Source organism: Neolamprologus brichardi, chromosome 14, assembly GCF_056152115.1.
Source record: "Neolamprologus brichardi isolate AB-2024 chromosome 14, ASM5615211v1, whole genome shotgun sequence".
In the NCBI taxonomy this organism is placed as follows: domain Eukaryota; kingdom Metazoa; phylum Chordata; class Actinopteri; order Cichliformes; family Cichlidae; genus Neolamprologus; species Neolamprologus brichardi.
The window spans coordinates 622,419-642,127 of NC_142117.1; the positions used below are offsets into that span (position 1 = coordinate 622,419).

Sequence of the window (19,709 nt, forward strand, 5' to 3'; positions counted from 1 at the left end):
TAGAGTCATTTACTTCGTTCTCAGCAATTTACACATATCTTGACATTTGAGGTCCCCACCTTGACCATGCCCATCCCCCCACATAGATGGCCGAGTGACGTTGTACTTTGTTTTAACACACCAATGACCCGTCAGTGTCCGGTGCGGTATGTGTAAGAATCAGCGGAGTTAATCTGGTGTGCGCCTCGTCCCAAATCAAGCGCTCCTTTTGTGATCACCACACCTGCTCTCCTTTGGCGCATAGACAGACGACAGACATGCTTCAGACAGCAAGCACGTGCGATATGCGGAGTACAGCTAGCTGTGCAGCATTAACCAGAATGGTAAGTTTTGACTTATGTCACATTATAATATTGTGCTTTTGGGTTAATTTGTGTCGCGTTTGCACATTATATTAACACACAAAGTGTCGTGTGCAGCTGTAACTTAATGGTATGACTTGATGGTTAGCTAATGTTAGCTAACAACGATGCTAACTGAGTTGCTGTTAAATCTTGGTCTGCCTATGCTTTTGTCAAGTAAAATAAGTTTAAAACGGTGTAACAATTGGCTGTAAAAATACTACGGACTGTGGTGATTTTTATTTTAATGGATATATAGTATTTTCAAAATGAATTTCTGTTATTGGTACTTAGTTGCTACGAAATACTTTGCTTCAACACAGTGTTACATTACACAAACTACACCGTTACAGTAAACTGTTCAAACCAAACCATCAAAATATACTGTTTTATTGTCTTGATATTTCAATTTATACTAAAACTGCAATGGTGTTACGGCTGTAGTTGATCCGCGATCCCTTTATATCGCTCTGCACAGATGCGCGTATATGCACGGATTAATTCAAAATTGTAAAGCTTCAGCATCATACATCGTGTTTTAGTGGAACGACTACTATTTAAAGTAGATTTAATGTTTCTCTACCTCGTCTTAGAGCTGCAGTGAAAAGATACCATGTAGGAGGGTTATCACGTGAACGGCGCATAACCGTGACCGTCATGGTCAGCGGAGGAACGTGAGCTGCCTCGCGCATTATTTGATAGTATGTGATCGGTGATCGGTGCACAGGTGATGAGGGACAAACCAGCTTGTATTTAATTAGCACATGAAAAGAGCAGTGAGTGAAATTAGCGGATGTGAGAATATAGTTGAGATTTCTGCTCTGTCCTCTGTCTGTGACCGAGGGCAGGGTTCAGCACGCGCACGCAGAGCGGGCAGCAGGCACAGAGAGAGCGTAGGTGAGCTGAGACTTTAGTTTGTGGGACCTGACGTGTTACTGCACACACGACAAAGGTTAAAAAAATTGAAAAGGTATTTAATAAAATGCTTCTTAAGGAGACATGCTGTCAGAATAATGATAACGCTGCGTCTGCATTCACCTACGTCACCAAGCTCGTTAACCACAACAAGCTTGTTTGTAAATTGTTAGGAACACGCTAAAACGAAAACCGACTGTATGTACATCTGTACTGCATCTATAATTTACTACACACTTTAAAATTGAGCTGGTTCTGGTCACTGTGTCTGACAACAGCTCTTAGACCAGGGGTGGGCAATTCCAGGCCTCGAGGGCCGGTGTCCTGCAGGTTTTAGATCTCACCTTGGGTCAACACACCTGAATCACATGATTAGTTTGTTACCAGGCCTCTGGAGAACTACAGGACATGTTGAGGAGCTAATTAGCCATTTAAATCAGCTGTGTTGGTTCAAGGACACATCTAAAACCTGCAGGGACACCGGCCCTTGAGGCCTGGAGTTGCCCACCCCTGTCTTAGACAATGAGAGCAGTCCCTCCCTCTGCCAGGTGTAGCATCCCTGCTCAGCCATATAAGAATGGTAATATATCACAGGACCACCCGTTCAAAACATCAACCTTGTATGTAAGGGAAAGAAGACGAAGCTATTGCTGTAGTTTTTGATGATCTGTTACATCCCTCAAAATTCTAATAAATCACCATAGAAATTGTAGTAAAATATTTTCTGTCATTGTCCTGCTTTAATCATACATCAGAATTTAAGTTAGTAGCTTTGTCACTTGACTGTATATTGGCAATGACTGTACTTTCATAAAGATTTCACAGACAGGGAAATATTAGGAAATGTTGTGGGTAATGATAACCACCATGACAGGCTATGATGTCACAAAGTAACATACATCAATATACTGCCAAATTGTACAACTGGAGCTCACTGAAATACAGTGAAATTTGATTATGTTGGTCCTTAAAGTTTGACTAACTGTTTCACTTGTGCTGATAGGAGGATGGCCCAAGCTTTGCATCTACCAATGGCAGTGCTGAATGCACAGGTAAGAAAGCTCTGTTTTACCCTACATTTTGCTTTTTTTCTTCATTGTTGTTAAAACTGTAAATTGGCTTCTGTCATTTTTAAATTGCAAATTGTACAATTGGTTCCAAACCTGAATATATCAAATAAATGCAGTTAAAATTCTCATTGGGGTAGAACTGCAAATCACCAGAGAAATGAAAAGCTACAATTCAGATGTGTCTTCAGCAGATACTCTGCTGTCACTGTAGGTAAATAACATGAAATAATCATAATTGTTTTTTGTTAGAAATAATTTTATTTGGTGTAAGTAGAGGTTGTGCAACAACTATTCTTTTCCAATAAATTCAGCCTTTCAAGTGTTTAGGCTATTTTAAGGCAAAACTCAATATATTGTAAATTAAACACATTGCTCAAAGACCGTCTCAACTTGCTATTGTTATTTCATCTTGAACCAAGTCAATATTTTTAATTTTGCAGTTGCTGATGGGACAGATGCCTTTAACCCTGCACACAAGAAAGAGGTAGGATATGCCATCTTCTTTTGGTTCTTAAATGGACCAGTAAACCAGCTGTGCACTTAAACAGCTGTGATAGACATTGCACATTGTTAACGCTGACATACTCACTTTACATTATTATTTAAGGAGCAGTTTAGGGTTGTTTGAGTTCTCATCTACACCTTACACATTATATAGCTGTCAAGCCAATATTGCAATTAATAATCCATTAATATTGAAATTTCCACTATTCATTCAGTGTACATCATGCTAGAATGACTCTAAGAATGATTGCTGAAAATATCACATGCACACATTATGTTTTTGCCGTTGAAAATAAACATTCTGGGATTGTTTGATGTGTAATATGTTCAGTTCGTTCAGCTTAAAGTAAAGGTTAGACTGCAGTGTGTTCAGACGGTTAAATTGGTAGAAGGATTTTAAGTAGGCAAACTCCTCCAGTTTGGACCTCAATATAAAAGGTAGTAAATTAGTTTATGCACTGCAGATACATATTCATGATTTCTGATGTGATAAATATTCTTAGTATTTGTTTTAATGATTGTTTCCATATATTTTATTTATGTCAATATATGTACATCTTGTGATGTGAGAGCTAAGTGGAATCAAATCAAATTGTGGCCTTGATTTTTGTTTTTTCTTAATTTTAATTCAAAAAATTACAAATGTCAGCCACATTAAAATGTTTGAGGACACCGTAAAAACAAATCATTCATTGTAATACAGTTGTTTATAATTAAATACAAGGTATGATTAGGCCTTGTCTCAGCAGTAAGGCTTCTTTTCGCACCTAGGCTGTTTGCTGTTTGTCATTCCCTCTTTGTTCTGTCTTTTGTCTCTCCACTACTATCTAATAAAGCAAAAAACAATAAAACAAAGGTTTTGATTTATTTCTTTGTTTGCAGGTTAAAAGTCGTGGCTTGCCTCGCCTCGAGAAACTCAGGAGACATCATAGTGTATGTGAGGAACGCTACGAGAGGGCACAAAGTAAAAGGTTAAACGACCAGAGGGAGAGGACCTTGTTTCTACACCGTAGCCTCAATACGAAGGTTAGTTGTAGTACTTCTTCTTTTGGATCCTCCTTTAAGGGGTCGCCACAGCGGATCATCTGCCTCCATCTCACTCTATCCCTAACATCCTGCTGTCACACGCTCTCTTGACTTGTTAGCACATCTCCATTTCTGTCTTTAATCACCCGAACCTGCTGCGCATCCTTTTTTTTTTTTTTTAACGTGCTACATTTTAATGTACAGGATGCTGATGAGTAAGAAATTACATTGATGATGAGCTAGAATGCAGTATATTGCCTTTAATAGAGGATAATGGTGTGATGCCATGATGGGGAGGAAAGATCTGAAATGCAAAACCTATGAAGCTTTGTTAAAACTCAACAGAGGATGCAAACATAAGCAGAAGAGGATGCAGTGTGTGCACACTTACACACACAAACAGAGGAGGCAAAAGTGCAGAAGTACAGATACCTGGGGTAAAAATACTTCAGTAAAATTACTTAAGCAACTTTTATAATCAAATAAAAGTGAAATTGTACAGGCTCTGAAATGTAGTCAAAATAAGACATTAAAAATCTCCTTAAAGGACAATTCTACTAAATATTGTTTTCAAAGGTAACTGAATGTTGTGTAAAACAATATTGCACATATAATAAAAATGTTACACTGTAAATTCTAACTCTGATTAATCTACTTACTTTTCACAATCAGTGAAATCATAGAGGGTGACTTTGCCTCCTCAACTAAACAGTAAAATGTAGGTTTTTGTTAGTGTAAAGGATGTGATTGCCTGACCTGCTGCTCTTTGTGGATTTATATTCAACAAGATGTTAACAGTTTCACAGGCTACAATGTTTATACTATATTTACATTAGACAGTATAAAGCTAATTAATCTAAGCATCATCAGCTTTTTTTTTTTTTTTTTTTTTTTTTGCCTGTCCCATTTGGTTCTTTAGCCGTCAGAATTGTTGTCTGAAGACCAACAAGGATACCCAATGGATTTATTTTGCCAAATGGATCATCATGGCATTGCCGTATTGGTCCATTTGATCAACCTTTGTTTTTATTATTTATTTTATTTTATTTTCAGTTGTTACAGACGGGACAGACATGAGTGAAGGATAGGAAAAGGAGAAAGAAAGAGGAAGGAAAAGAAAAACAGAAGGGGAGAGGGACAGTGAGAAAGGGGGGGAAAAAAAATATCTCCGGGATCACCTGTTGAGAGAAAAAGAATAGAAAACAAGCAACAAAACAAAACAAAGCAACATACTATAGACAACACCATCGCATTAATCTAGCTAAGTGTAAACAGCAGCAAATACCAAATATTGAACGTTGTTGTGCAGCACGCAGGACAGACAGCGCACAATGTGCTTTGAAGTAGCAGCCAAGAAAGGTGTGATTCAAGTCTACGAACAGCGAACACCTGTGTGCACACCTGTGTGGATCGGCGCACTTGTATTCAAATGGTTTCCCCATGTAATGGTCTGCAAGAGGATGTAGAGAGCCATAGCCCTGTCCCCCAGGGCATGAAGCGCATCCTTTCCAGCTCAATCTCCGTCTAGCCAATCAGTACAAGTCCTTCCTTCAATCCTCACATACAACTCACTATAAGCCTTTTTCTTCATCTTTGCCACCTCTCTCTTGGCTGTACTCCCAATGCTCATGTCTACTTCCTTAATCTCTCTGACTATCACACTTTTTCTTTGCTAACCTCTTCATTTGGACATTTTCCTGTACTTCACAATACCATCAGGTTTCCTGTCATCTTTTCTCTGTCTAGAGGATACCCCAAGCGCTTTCTTAGCCGTTGCCCTCCCACTTCAGCTGTACTTTCCAAGTCATCTGGTAACTCTTCCATACTGCCCAACGCCTGTCTCAGCTCCGTCATGAACAACCGTCTTCCTTCCTCATTTTCCACCATTTAATTTTTGCCTCTGCCTTCACTTGCTTCTTTGTTGTTACGTCCAACTTCATCCTACAGACTGCCATATGATGCCGCTTAGCTACATTCTCCCCTGACACCACCTTACAGTCTCTCTTTTGGCAAAATCCACCAACATTTGTCTTTCTGCATTTCTATCCTTAACACAATACCTAACCAACAACTCCTCATCACCTCTGTTTTCTTCAACTACATGTCCATTGAAATCTACTCCAATCACCAGTCTCTCATTCCTAGTAAAACTCTCTACCACTTCATCTCACTCACTCCAGAACTCCTCTTTCTCGTCTACCTGACTTCCAACCTGTGGGACATACACACTGACAACATTCAACATAGCCTCTCTCTTCAGCTCTACCACACTACTCGCATACTCTTCCTTCAGGATTATCCCTACTCCATTTCTCTTCCTATGAACACCCTAGTAGAACTGCTTGAATCCACCTCCAATGCTCCTGGCCTTGCTTCTCTTGTACCTGGTCTCCTGCACACACAGTTAATCTACCTTCCTTCTTTCCATCATGACTGCCAGCTCTCTGATATGTGTACTTATTGATTTAGGTATATTACATCTTGCAGTAGTATAGCTTAGATGTGCTACACTGAGTCACACAGAAGATGATTTTCATACGCTACAGTATGATTTTATTGCTTCACTTGCTTAGGTTGAGAAAGGTGATCATAGCAGTGTATTGTGGTGACAGCTTGTCAGACTGCTGATAATAAAATCTGCAGTTAAGTGCTTTATGTACAGTGCAGAAGCACAACGAGAAAGTAGTATTATGATAACTCAACATGCTAAACAGTGTAATACTCAGAAAGGTCTTTCCACCCTGCCGGAAAGTGTGAGCCTTTCACAATGACAAAAACAAACAAACCCTTGTTTAGAGTTTATATTTTGCTGGCCAAATCAAAACTGTGGCCCATCTTATCTGAAATTGACAACAATTGTGATATTGCTAGAGCAACTGCTGCAAAAATGCATTAAGACACATATTTACAAATCTGTGTTGTAGCAATAATTATTCTGTAATTTATATTCATCAGTAATTGTTATTTGTATCTTTTTCTGTTTACTTTTCAGATGGAACAGCAGTTGTCCAGTGACAGCGACAGTTCCATTATCATTAAACCCACTTCAGCTGATTCTGACATGGATACAAGTGTACCTGAGCTCAGAAGGACAGACAGTGTTATTGTAAGTTTATTCGTACAACTCCACTACAGATCTCAGATTTTTGTGCACAGAGCACAAAGTGAATAGACGGTAACCGTCAAATTTAAAACTAACAACTAAGTCTTGTGAAAAAATATAATAATAATAACTACCTCCTGTACAATCATGTCACCTTCTTGGATTACGAGCACGCCTTGATAGAACGACTGTAAGCTTGAGACAAGGGGTTTCTCATTTATCAATCTTGTCAGGGACACTGATGTTTAATGTCTTTTCTGGTGTCTGAAGTTCAGAGGTTTTAGTGCTTCAAGTTCACAAAGGTTTTCAAGGTGTTACAGTAATAACAGTAGCTTAAATTCAATTAGCATTGCATTTGCATAGGTAGTAATGTATGATTGCATTTAGTTAGCAATAAAAGATTTTAAGGAATAGCTTAAAGTACGTAATGACTTATGTGATCAACTTTATATTCTGTATGTTCTCATAAAAGGTGATACATGTTATTTTTAAGCCTACGTATATTTTATCTGTGACACATTTTAAGTCTCTTTTGTGTAGTGAGGCAACAGGATTCTTCATTGTGATAGGATCATTTGGATCATTATTTCTTGTGAGGTGGTTCCAAAATGCCCATTTTATTGTTTATGCGCTATGACTAAAATTTATTTCTTTGAATTTGACAAAAGGAGCTCAACAAATGGCTGTCATGCTTTTGTCACCTACTAATTAAGCATTTGTCAGTCTCATCCCCTGACAATCCTAAAATGCAATGCACTGCTAAAATCTTCAGTTTACCTGGAACACAGTTGATACTTGAGTAGATACTATTCTACCTTACAAACATAAAAAATGTTCTTCAAAGGTAATTGATCCAGGTAAAAATTATATCATATATTTAAATAAAGAAAATCAATTTCTATAAACATTAGTGTATATATACAAAAAGAAAACGAAGTTCAGCAATTTCCTAGAAACAGTGTTAGCTTAGAGATTACATTGTCCCAGATGTTTAAAACTAACCTAAGTGACTGTTAATGAGTGTGACATCACAGCTGTATTGACAGTCTTTGGGTAATGACAGCATATCCAGACAAAGCCACCCAGGGTTGTTTGGTAAATGTGATGCAGCAGAGGAAAGATTACTTAATATGACTAGTTCAAATTAAATTGTGACATGTGTGGTACCGTAAATGGTATTAATACAACTGTCAATACCAGTACAGCTGTTACAACTACTACTGTACTACCTCTGGTCTTTAAATGCTTGTGTGAGTGGAAAAATTTAACTATTTTCTTTCTTTCTTTTTTTTTTTTTTTAAGCTTACCAGACAAATGCTTGGATGCCCATCTATATCAAGTACTGACATCAGTGAGGAAGAATATGCTCCTCAAACTGCTGAAGAAAGTGCCAGTTCTGCAGAAAGTCTCATACAACACAAAAGAAAGAAGAAAAAAGCACGGAAAACTACTTCAGGTAACTCTCAGGAAGATGTCCGACAACTGAAGAGAAGGTGTACCCGAACTCAATGCAATTCCTCAAATTCAAATGCTAAAGAATCCTCTTCACTTGATGCAGAAGACACAAACACATCTGCTTCATTTGATGACACCAGAGAGTCCTCTTCACATGATTGTTCTGATGTGACGGTTATGACACTAAAGAAGAAGAAACATGGTGGCAGATTGTACAACAAAAAGTTCTACTGCAAGTTTTGCGGTAAACCTTTTAGCAAGATGGCACGCCATTTGCAATCAAAACACAAAGATAAACCAGAAGTGGCAAAAGCAATGGCTTTCCCAGTAGGGTCTAAAGAACGGAAAATACAGTTGAGTTTATTAAGAAATCAAGGAAACCGTGCCCACAATAATGAGGTGATTAAAAAAGGACAAGGAATGGTGATACCTCGTCAACAATCCAGTGTACCTGTGAAAGCCAGTGATTACTTGCACTGTATTAATTGTCAGGGTTACTTCAAGAGAAGGTCACTATGGAGGCACATGCAGAGATGTCATCTCAGCAGGAAGGTCAAAGGTTTAAGGCCAGGAACATCTAGAGTCCAGGCTACGTGTAAATATGCAGAGCCAGTCCCAGACAGTGTCAATGCACAATTTTGGAAATTGGTACAAGTCATGCATGATGATGAGATAACAAATGTTGTCCGCAAAGAGAGTTGCATACTGAAATTTGGGGAGCATCTTTTCAATAAGCATGGACATGATGTCACTAAACACGACTATATCAGACAGAAGATGCGTGAGACAGGGCGACTGGTGCTCCAAGGACAGAAAAATGGCAAGTTGAAAATGGTGTCTGATTTCTTTGTACCAGGTAATTTCCCTCATGTTATTGCAGCAGTGAAAAATGTTGCTGGCTTGAATGAGGAAACGAACACATACAAAACACCATCTTTGGCACTGAAGTTAGGCCACAATCTCAAGAAAATAGCAGATGTTCTTGAATGTGAAGCAATGATCGCTGGTGATGAGAATACTATTCGCAATGTAAAGGTGTTCAAGCAAATCTGTGACACTAAATGGAGTGAGTGCATATCTTCAAAGGCTCTCCGAAATCTGAGTGAGGCAAAATGGAATACTCCACAACTTCTTCCCTTTGCTGAAGATGTGAAGAAGATGCACCAGTATCTCAACATACAACGGACGGAGTGCCATACAAAGCTCAAGGAAGAACCAAATAAGAAGCACTGGGCAGAACTTGCAAAAATCACATTGTGTGAAGTGATTATCTTCAACCGTAGAAGAGAAGGAGAGGTTTCCAAAATGATTCTTAATGCGTTCACATTGAGAGACACTTCATTGACTCATCCAGATGTTGAATTGGCTTTAACTGACCTGGAAAAGAAGCTTTGTAGGCACTTCCAACGAATAGAGATAAAAGGCAAACGTGGAAGAAAAGTCCCCATACTCCTTACACCTGATATGATGACATCAATGGATTTGCTCGTTAACACTCGCCGAAATTGTGAAGTATTAGATGAAAATCCTTTCATGTTTGCGAGACCGAAAGCACTTACTCACATCAGAGGGTCAGATGTTGTTCGACAGATCGCGCAGAGCTGTGGAGCAAAACAACCAGAAGCGTTGTCCTCTACTAAATTAAGGAAGCACATGGCCACCATGTCCAAGATCCTTAACTTAAAAGACAATGAAATGGATAATCTGGCAGACTTCCTTGGCCATGATATTCGAGTGCATCGCGAATATTACAGACTGCCTGAAGGGACGTTACAGCTGGCCAAGATAAGCAAAGTCCTTATGGCCATGGAACGAGGACAGCTATCAGATTTCAAAGGAAGAAATCTTGACGAAATAAACATTGATCCACAAGGTAAAAAATGTGTTAATAAATTGTGTATTTAAAATCGAAGTATTTCAAAAATCATGCAGTATTATGCTGATGTAGTAGTAGCAGTAGCTAAGACTGTGCGTCCGTAAGCACGGTGGATGATAAGTTCTGTTCTTCCACACGGTCTACAAATGTTTTATTACTCATGAAAGGTGCTTCTTTCTGAGGAAAATTGGTAGGAGGCCTCAAATAGGAGACTGAAAAGGGCTCATTTGTAAAAAGCCTTTTCAGGTCATGTGTGAAATGAAACCCACCTGGTGGATACATTTGTGTTCTACCAACTTTCTGCAGACTGAAGAAACTCTCTGGCAGAGTAATAAAACACTTTAACCTAACAAGAAGTCCAATTGATGCAGTTTCTAGAAAACTTTATCTGGATGACTGACAACCTTCAGACAAATACGTATACATGTATACAGAGCTTTAACTACAGCTATCCTCCTCTCCCTATCCCCTATTGTGTGATACTTCTTAACATTGCTTAGGAGCAGTCTTAATGTTTTTTTCCAAATGGTTGCTGTGTTTCCCAGAGAACGTAGCTGTTGACAGTGATGCATCAAACAGTGAAGATGAGGATAACACGAATGTGACAGATGCTGCGTCATCTGCTGAGTCATCTGCTGCGTCATCTGCTGCGTCATCTGCTGCGTCATCTGCTGCGTCATCTGCTGCGTCATCTGCTGCGTCATCTGCTGCGTCATCTGCTGCGTCATCCGCTGTGTCACCCGCTGTGTCACCTGCTGCGTCACCTGCTGCGTCATCCGCTGCGTCATCTGCTGCGTCATCTGCTGCGTCATCCGCTGCGTCATCTGCTGCTTCACTCTTATCGACAAAATCTTCAGGTATGTTGCTAACTTGTGGATTACTCTGCTGTTGCTAAAGTATTACCATTAACATAAGGGCTATTACAGGTTAAGAACAAGAAAAAGATACCAGATGTAGGTTGCAGTCATATCATGGATTCACGCTATAACTTGTCAGTCTCTGTCACAAATGCAGCTGTGGAGGTAATGTCAGAGTCACATCATCACACCGGTGATGTCGGAACAGAGAACACATTATTGCAGTGCAGAACTGGATGACCAGCCCTTGTCCCATTAGTAATAGAAGATGTTGTGTTTTATCTTTAGTGTTTTAGTGTGTTTTCACACAGTCACAACACCCAGAGTGCTTCATTTACAGCAACTATGTTCATAGTTAATCTGCCAGTTGTGTTCTTTAAGTAAACTAACTAGTAAACTAGTAAGTAATTGAGAGGGAAGTTCTATTGACTGTCTCTTCTCACTGATAGTTTTATTTTTTTAAATTTATTTCCCACACTCTGTTCAAAAACGTAAAACATCATGTTACAACAATGTTTGACAAATTATTTATTTAAACATCAATTAATTCTTTCATAGGTTGTTTACAGTTAAATCGCTGCAATGCATTATGGGCATTTCTTGTACTTATACTTGAGGAATACCAACAAGTACAAAGTATAGTCCAAATGTACCTATAGCTTTTGATATACTTGTCAACATACTCCAAGTATCACATCTGGTCATAAGGGGAGTCATGTGATTACACACCAACTTGATGCTCTTCTTTTTGAATAACACGGTTACTGTCTACTTTATTCAGGGGCATCACAAACCACAAGAAGGAAGTGGACTGAAGCAGAAATAAAGGCTGTGGAGAAGACTCTAATGGAGTACATCAGCTCTGGAAAGGTTCCTGGGAAGGCAGAGTGTCTCAAATGTATTGAGACTTCACCATTAGCATTGAAAGAGAGACGTTGGGAGGGAGTTAAGTTTTACGTGAAAAACCGAATTGATGCTTTAAAGCGAGAGTCAGTGAAAAGAAGGTAAGAAGCTAATGTCAAACAAATGGAACATAAACAGCTTCAGTTACCGTTTAAAATTTTCTCATGTTTAGAGAAAAAAAAGACAATTGTTACGGTGCTGGGTCGGGGACCCAGTGTTCTTTGTTATTATTGTGGGCTCATGTTTTGGTCCTTTTGCTCCTTGTGTTATGCTGTGACCCCTCTGTTCTGTGTCCTGTCATCCCTGCCTGTGGGCTCCCTCTGTTCCAGTTTAGTCATGTCCCTGTGTTAAGCCCATGTCTCTCAGTCTGTGTCTTCGCATTTGTGTGTTTTTTGTTTTACTTTGAAGTTCTGTGCCTCATGTGGATGTGTCTTGCTTTGCCCTCGTCTTTGTGATTTGTATCAGCTGCTTCCTCGTGTGTTCTGACGCTCCTTGTTATTCCCCTGTGTATTATGTCGGCGTCTCCCTCAGTTCTGTGTCACATCGTACCCTCACCCTGCTGTGTTTCCACCCGTGTATCCTGCCTGCTTTTTCCTCAGTTTGTATTCTCAGTTTAAGTTAGTTTGTGTTCAGCAATAAAGCTGCTTTTTCGGCTCACTTTCGTCTCCGTGAGTCTGCATTTTGGGTCCACCATTTCCTGCCCGTCTACACACAGCCATGACAGCAATGGTACATTAGTATTGAAAAGATTGTTTTCTTTGCTGTTCAGGTTAACTTTGAGCAGGGAGAGTTCTTTTTTAATACTGTATATCTAAAAGATGAGTTGGGAAGGTAAGCTCTTTAGTTGAAACATTTTTTTTTTTATTGAAAGCAGAGGCCAGTGCACAAATTTTCCAGTGAACAAATACAAGGGGTAATGACAAAATAACAAAAACAATATAAAACTCAATAAATAAAAATATGTAGCAGAAACCATTCTCTGAAATCCAACCAGCACTTGAAAGCTTTTTCATTATACCAGCTTTGAATACTCTGGTTGTAAATTCCTATAAATAGACCCTCTAACTGTAAACGTGCAATAGTGTCACCTGGTGGTGGTTTGTGAAAAGACATAAAAGCTGTGTCCCCACCAGGTAGAAAAACCTGACAAAAATTGGATTTTGTAAATTTAACAAATTGTGGTACCAAAATAGATGTTTGATCCCTAAAAAAATTAAGAGTTCAAATAATGCCTTAATAATGCCTCTATTACATTTAGAAATGTTGTGTCCCCACGTGTAACCTCCTAGATGGAAGTCCCCACGTGGCTGGAAAAACGTGTATGTGTGTGTGTGTGTGTCTGTGTGTGTCTGTGTGTGTGTGTGTGTGTGTGTGTGTGTGTGTGTGTGTGTGTGTGCGTGCCACAGAGACGCAGCAGTTGGAGAGTGCTCTTTTAACCTCACCGTCCTAAACTGCTTACAAGGAATCCACAAGGTAGCAACAACGTCTAACACAGATGATTTTAGTAAAATTAAAATGACACTTATTAACTTCATTTTGGTCATTTTAACCTCATTTTAACTTAAAAATCCCAGTTTGAGCCACATTTGACATTGTTCTCCTCTTATTCTGTAACAACAGTAATTGAATTCAGTTTTATTCATAGCACTAATTCTAAGCAACAGTTACTTCAAGGTACTTTAACTTATAAGGTAAAGACCCTACAGCTCTGCACTAGAAGTATACACTTGGCAACAGTGGGAAGGAAAAACTCCCTTCCAACAGGACGAAACCTCCAACAGAACCAGGTTTAAGGAGGCAGCAATTCACTGTGACAGGTGAGGGGTGAGAGAAGAGAGCAGAGAGAACTACAAAGGAGTTTAATAATTACTAATGATTAAATACTTCAGTGATGTACAAACACACAGGAATTGAAAACAAACGACTAAAGAAGAAATAGTCAGTGCATCAACGTGTCTTTTAGACCCCATTCCTACAAAACTGCTCAAAGAAGTCCTGCCATTAATTAATTCTTCGATCTTAAATATGATCAACCTATCTCTAATAATCAGCTATGTACCACAGGCCTTCAAGCTGGCTGTAGTTAAACCTTTCCTCAAAAAGCATCTCTAGACCCAGCAGTCTTAGCTAATTATAGGCCAATCTCCAACCTTCCTTTATATCAAACATCCTTGAAAGAGTAGTTGTCAAACAGCTAACAGATCATCTGCAGAGGAATGGTTTATTTGAAGAGTTTCAGTCAGGTTTCAGAGCTCATCACAGCACAGAAACAGCTTTAGTGAAGGTTACAAATTATCTTCTTATGGCCTCTGACAGTGGACTCATCTCTGTGCTTGTCCTGCTAGACCTCAGTGCAGCGTTCGATACTGTCGACCATAATATCCTATTAGAGCGATTAGAACATGCTGTAGGTATTACAGGTACTGTGCTGCAGTGGTTTGTATCATATCTATCTAATAGACTCCAGTTTGTGCATGTAAATGGAGAGTCCTCTTCACACACTGAGGTTAATTATGGAGTTCCACAGGGTTCAGTGCTAGGACCAATTCTGTTTACATTATACATGCTTCCCCTAGGCAGCATCATTAGAAGACATAGCATACATTTACACTGCTATGCAGATGACACCCAGCTCTATCTGTCCATGAAGCCAGATCAAAATCCTGCTCCTCATATACAACGTCTTAAATAATCAGGCCCCATCTAACAGACCTCTCTGCATTGAGTCATACTTGTTATTAATCTCTGGCTGTCCTCACAGTGTGTCTTTGGTCCTGTCTCCGTCCCCTCAGCCCCTCAGCAGTCAGATTGCCGCCCCTCCCTGAGCCTGGTTCTGGTGAACATGTGTTTCTGTTAAAAACGAGTTTTTCCTCCCCACTGTCACCAGTGTGCCTGCTCGTAGGGGTGGTCTGATTGTGTTTCCTCTGTATAACTGTAGGGTCTTTACCGTACAATATTAACTGCCTGAGGTGACCTTTGTTGTGATTTGGTGCTAAAAAAAACTGAACTGAATCTGTGAATCCACTGCAGATCACTATAACACTAAACATTTCAACCCTTTGGGGGGAGTTGTGCTTTTGTTGTGAAAATCTGTTCCTGCTCTGTTCCTCTGCAGGCATTACAACATGGTTTCCTGGATTTTGAAAGGTTCAGTGCAGAAGAATATGAACATTATGAGGTAACAGACTGCAGAGTGCTGACTGTGCTACAGGTCGATATCAATGAAAACAGGACCAAGATACAGTAAGAAATAAGTAATGTACGCTTGTTATTCATCCAGTTTATTTGCAGTGCTGTTAGTAACACAGTCAGGGCCAACCAAGGGCTCATATGATGTCCAGGCCTGCCTTGGTGCACGCTGTACTTCCTCAGTTTCTCAGTTAGATTGATCCATAACTCACCCGTCCAAGTGATAGACAGTCAGTGATGTAAAGGTCAGCTCACCTGTGTCCACTGCAACAAAACTGATTTCCAATGAAAGGTAAAAGACCGTATGTGTTCATTACTGCAGTGGTGGTATAATTAAGGTGTTCTGGATCCATGTTTTTAACTGATATGTCGCTAACCTCTATCACAGTCTTTCTTTCCTTTCTTTTTGTGCTTTTAGCGAGTTGAAAATGGAGATATGAACTGGATCGTTCCGGGAAAGGTTCTGGCGTTCAGTAGCCCTCATTCTCGTGGTAAGATAGAAGATGGTGAGTCAGAATCTCTAAGCTAAAAGCTAAAAGCATGCCTCCAAACCAACATCAGTGCTCACGTTGCTTGGCCTGACAGAAGGCCTGTGCAGCCCCTCAGTGCCTGCACGTCCTGAAACAGCTGAGAAGAGCTAACCTTACCCTGCTGTCTTCTGATGGCGTGTATTGTTTCCTGCTTAGTGCTGTCATGTTGTTACGGCTGGATTAGACGAGCCTGAGCCCTGCAGTGGCTCGGGGTTTCCCATGATGCACTCATGCTTCTTCATCACTCAGCTCTTTTTACTTCCTGTGTATTTACACCACTTTGCACGTAGTTATTATTCCCCTCTGGCTCTCCAGTCCGTCTCTTGTCCCGTTGTCCTCCCCTCACCCCGACCACATGTGGCAGATTGCTCCCCCTCCCTCAGCCTGGTTCTTGTTAAAGGGAGTTTTTCTTTCCCGCTGTCAGCAGGTGCTTGGGGCCGTTCGATCGTTGAGTTTTCTCTGTATTTAACGTCTTTACCTTACAATATAAATCAGTTGACACTACGTCATTGAATCTTATTTTACGTTTGCATTAAGAGACAGGACTTGCATTAAAAACAGACCCTCGCTGATTGAAACGTACGACGTAACTCAGTTGTTGTTGATTCTGTCTCCAGGTTATCCCCTCCACACACCCGAGGCATACTTCTCATACTTTTGCCAAAATGACGTAACGACCGTGGTTCGTCTGAACAGGAAGTTGTATGATGGCAGGCGGTTTGAGGATGCAGGATTTGAGCACCACGACCTCTTCTTCCTTGATGGGACCACGCCCTCTGACCTCATCGTCAGACGCTTTCTGCATGTGTGTGAAAGCACAGACGGGGCAGTGGCAGTGCACTGTAAAGGTAGGACTGCAAGTGTTTATGTATGTTTAATTGATGTCTTTTATTTCTTTTATCTTAACTTTGTCTCTTTAAACACTCCATCCATTTACAGCTGGATTAGGCCGCACGGGCACTCTGATTGGCTGCTACCTGATGAAGCACTTCCGGTTTACTGCAGCCGAGGCGATTGCTTGGATCAGAGTCTGCAGACCTGGATCTATCATCGGTCCACAGCAAAACTTCTTAGAAGAGTGAGTTTGTGCCTCAGCTGTGACGCTCAAACCAAACGCTCCAATTTCCGTGACTCCAAAGGTATCAGTCGGAGACAATCATTAAGCTTTAGTGCCGTTCATGAAAGTACAGGAGTAATGCTTTCCAGATGATGTGCACACAGACACGTCTGCAACACTTCATTAGGATAATGTCACAAAACACAAGCAGACGGCAACTTCACCTCCAAGGTGCACGGAGAAAGATCTGACGAGGTGAAGACTCCAGTCACAGAGTATTAGGGAACCATAACGTGTTAGTGGCCTTCATCAGGGTCATTGCGTTTATCTGTGAAGGTGTGATTGGTCCACTTTTTCTGTTTCCAGTCTTTTTTATTTAAACACAAGCTGTTTGACATTTTGCAATGACCCAAAAGGCGTTGGTCACTGAGTACAGCTGTTCTCTAATACTTCGAGTGTCGCTGGAGTCTTCACACGAAGCACAAGTAGATCAGGAAGTAGATCAGGAAGTAGATCAGGAAGGGTTTGAGGTGTCACCTTGGCCTTCAACGTCGGCAGATCTCAATCTCATCGAGCATCTGTGAGATGTGCTGGACAAACAAGGCCCGTCTGTGCTTAGGCTGTGGCATCTATTTCTGTTACCACACAAGATGTTTCTCCATGCTGAGGTCATGGTTGGAGCACGCTGGAAATGTAGTAAAAGTTAGAAGAGAAGCAAAAGGTGGAGGTCAGGGTGGGGCATTCCCCAGGGTGCCCATGTGCAGCTGGTGGTGACTGCAGCAGTGGGAAACTGGTGGATGATGAATCAAATCGAATTAAAAAAAGCCTGAAACTGTGTTACTGCTGCAGACTGCAGTCAGCTGGTTTCTCTCCTCAGCTCTGGACGCACACTTCCTCCTTACGCCACAGTAGTGCTCTGTTGCTAATGGCTACTAGCTTTGTGTGCAGTGTTGCCAGCTTAGCGACTTTGTCGCTATATTTAGCGACTTTTTTTCTAAAAAGCGACTAGCGACAAATCTGGCGACTTTTTCTGGTGTTATTGGAGACTTATTTATGACGACTTTTTGACGTGAAAGCGCGTATCGCTCTTACTCTCAACAAGCAGCGGGTGCTAGTGATGTGCGTATCGATCCTGAAATATCGATTCCTCCGATACCGATCATTTATGTTCTAGAATCGATTCTCACATTAAAATATCGATATTTTAGTAATTTAGGGTAAATCTGTAGTTTATCATTAACAGGAACACAGTGGAAAGAAACTATAACATTCAGATTGTCTACATTCAAAGGAACTACTTCCTCTTCCGCCTTTCATACTCATGTGCGAAATACGGCTGTATAATAACTCGCAGCCCCTTGGCGTGCGCACTCACAACAATGGCTGAGCGTAATTGTGCGGACGTATTTTACCTCCACAAACAGCTGAGACGTGGTTTGCATAAAAAGTGAGGTGTTGTGGCCATACTTGCCAACCTTGAGACCTCAGAATTAGGGAGACGTTCAAAAAGGCTGTTGGGGGGTTGATAAATAATTTTACAGTGTTTATTTGTCGGATAAAATACGTTAAATATCACCGGCCCGGAAACAGCGGGGGTGTCCAAATTCAGATGCTGCTTCCACCTGAGGACCCGGCCTTCTCGGTCTAAAGCAGCGGTCCCCAACCCCCGGGCCTCGGTACCGGTACCGGGCCGCGAGAGTTGAGGCTCAGGTGTGAAATGTATAGTTTTCAGGTTTTTATCGGTTTTCAGCGTTATTTTGTTATGGTTTTTTTCGTTTACTCGTCTTTTCACGTGTGTTATGAATAAATCTTTTTTCTGTACCGGTACTAGTTTTATTTTGTTGTATTTATCCGTGACAACTTAAAGGCCGGTCCATGACAATATTGTCAGGCATAAACCGGTCCGTGGCACAAAAAAGGTTGGAGACCGCTGGTCTAAAGAAAGCTGGGTAGCACGTCACGAGCTCCCTCGGTGGAGTGAAACTGCCGTCTGCTCCTTGCTATCTAAAATATAACATAAAATATAACCAGGCGCTGACGTAAACTCTCGACCGTCTCACACTTTGTTTAATCGGTTTTCTGTTTAACGTTTATTCAGCTGTGTGAAAACCCCGGAGGAACCCTCCCAAGGGATTAATAAAGTTAAATTTAATTTAATCTAATCTAATAACTTTAATCTCAGCCAAACCGATTTACTCACGAACAAATAAAACACTGAAAAAGCCAAACAATAACATGTTTAAGTTATCAAAATGACTTATATATCATGTTTAACCCGAGTAGTGAAAGACCGCAGGGTTTGAAGACGATGTGTCGGCTCAGATATTTGAGGTTTACACAGCTACATTCTCACCTGAAAATATGTTAAAAGGTTTTTGTGACCCAGAAAGAGAAATAAGAGTAATATTAAAACTAAGTCGCTGCCGCCATTGTTGGAAACTGGAATTGGCTGGTCCCTCTATGAATTCTGCGATATGGTTTTTCAATTTTGTTGTCCAGGTGGAAAATCTGGAGAAATTCGGGAGAATGGTGGCTCCGGGAGATTTTCGAGAGGGACACTGAAATTCGGGATTCTCCCGGAAAAATCAGGAGGGTTGGCATGTATGGTTGTGGCAACATCACTAACCTTGTCAAACACCTCAGAGTAAATCATATCACAGAATATGACGAGCTTATGTTGAGACGAACTGAAGAGGAGGACAGGGACAGGTGCTGTTAGGGCGAGACAGACGTCTCTCACGGAGTCCTTTAGTGCTGCAGGCAATGTGTTCAAATAGCACAACTTCAGTTTTTTTATCTCTATATGATGAACTCTGCATCATTAAGTGATAAGAACAAGAAATCTCATGTCCTGTAATCATTATGACGCTATAGTTTGAGATA

General features: G+C 40.6%; 2 protein-coding genes across 2 annotated transcripts; both read left to right on the forward strand.

Annotated features, from left to right (window-relative positions):
* On the forward strand, positions 1-13,351 carry LOC148098659 (uncharacterized). Its single transcript, XM_087850550.1, has 8 exons — positions 1-323; positions 2,260-2,308; positions 2,767-2,810; positions 3,713-3,856; positions 6,849-6,962; positions 8,262-10,287; positions 10,836-11,147; positions 11,929-13,351. Exons 1-8 carry the CDS (start codon positions 258-260, stop codon positions 12,153-12,155), a joined length of 2,982 nt encoding a protein of 993 aa, XP_087706676.1. The 5' UTR covers positions 1-257; the 3' UTR covers positions 12,156-13,351.
* On the forward strand, positions 13,340-16,851 carry LOC148098660 (dual specificity protein phosphatase CDC14AB-like). The gene is made up of 5 exons (XM_087851407.1): positions 13,340-13,369; positions 15,166-15,228; positions 15,658-15,730; positions 16,387-16,617; positions 16,709-16,851. Exons 1-5 carry the CDS (start codon positions 13,340-13,342, stop codon positions 16,849-16,851), a joined length of 540 nt encoding a protein of 179 aa, XP_087707533.1.
* The last annotated feature ends 2,858 nt before the right edge of the window (positions 16,852-19,709 follow it).

Excerpts from the sequence above, each read along its gene's own strand:
- LOC148098660 (XM_087851407.1), top strand. The coding sequence starts at position 13,340 with ATGGAAGTCCCCACGTGGCTGGAAAAACGT. Across the intron at positions 15,731-16,386 it reads CAGTAGCCCTCATTCTCGTG|GTTATCCCCTCCACACACCC; the intron begins GTAAGATAGAAG and ends TTCTGTCTCCAG. Across the intron at positions 16,618-16,708 it reads AGTGGCAGTGCACTGTAAAG|CTGGATTAGGCCGCACGGGC; the intron begins GTAGGACTGCAA and ends ATCCATTTACAG.
- LOC148098659 (XM_087850550.1), top strand. The coding sequence starts at position 258 with ATGCTTCAGACAGCAAGCACGTGCGATATGCGGAGTACAGCTAGCTGT. Across the intron at positions 3,857-6,848 it reads ACCGTAGCCTCAATACGAAG|ATGGAACAGCAGTTGTCCAG; the intron begins GTTAGTTGTAGT and ends TTTACTTTTCAG. Across the intron at positions 11,148-11,928 it reads CTTATCGACAAAATCTTCAG|GGGCATCACAAACCACAAGA; the intron begins GTATGTTGCTAA and ends TACTTTATTCAG.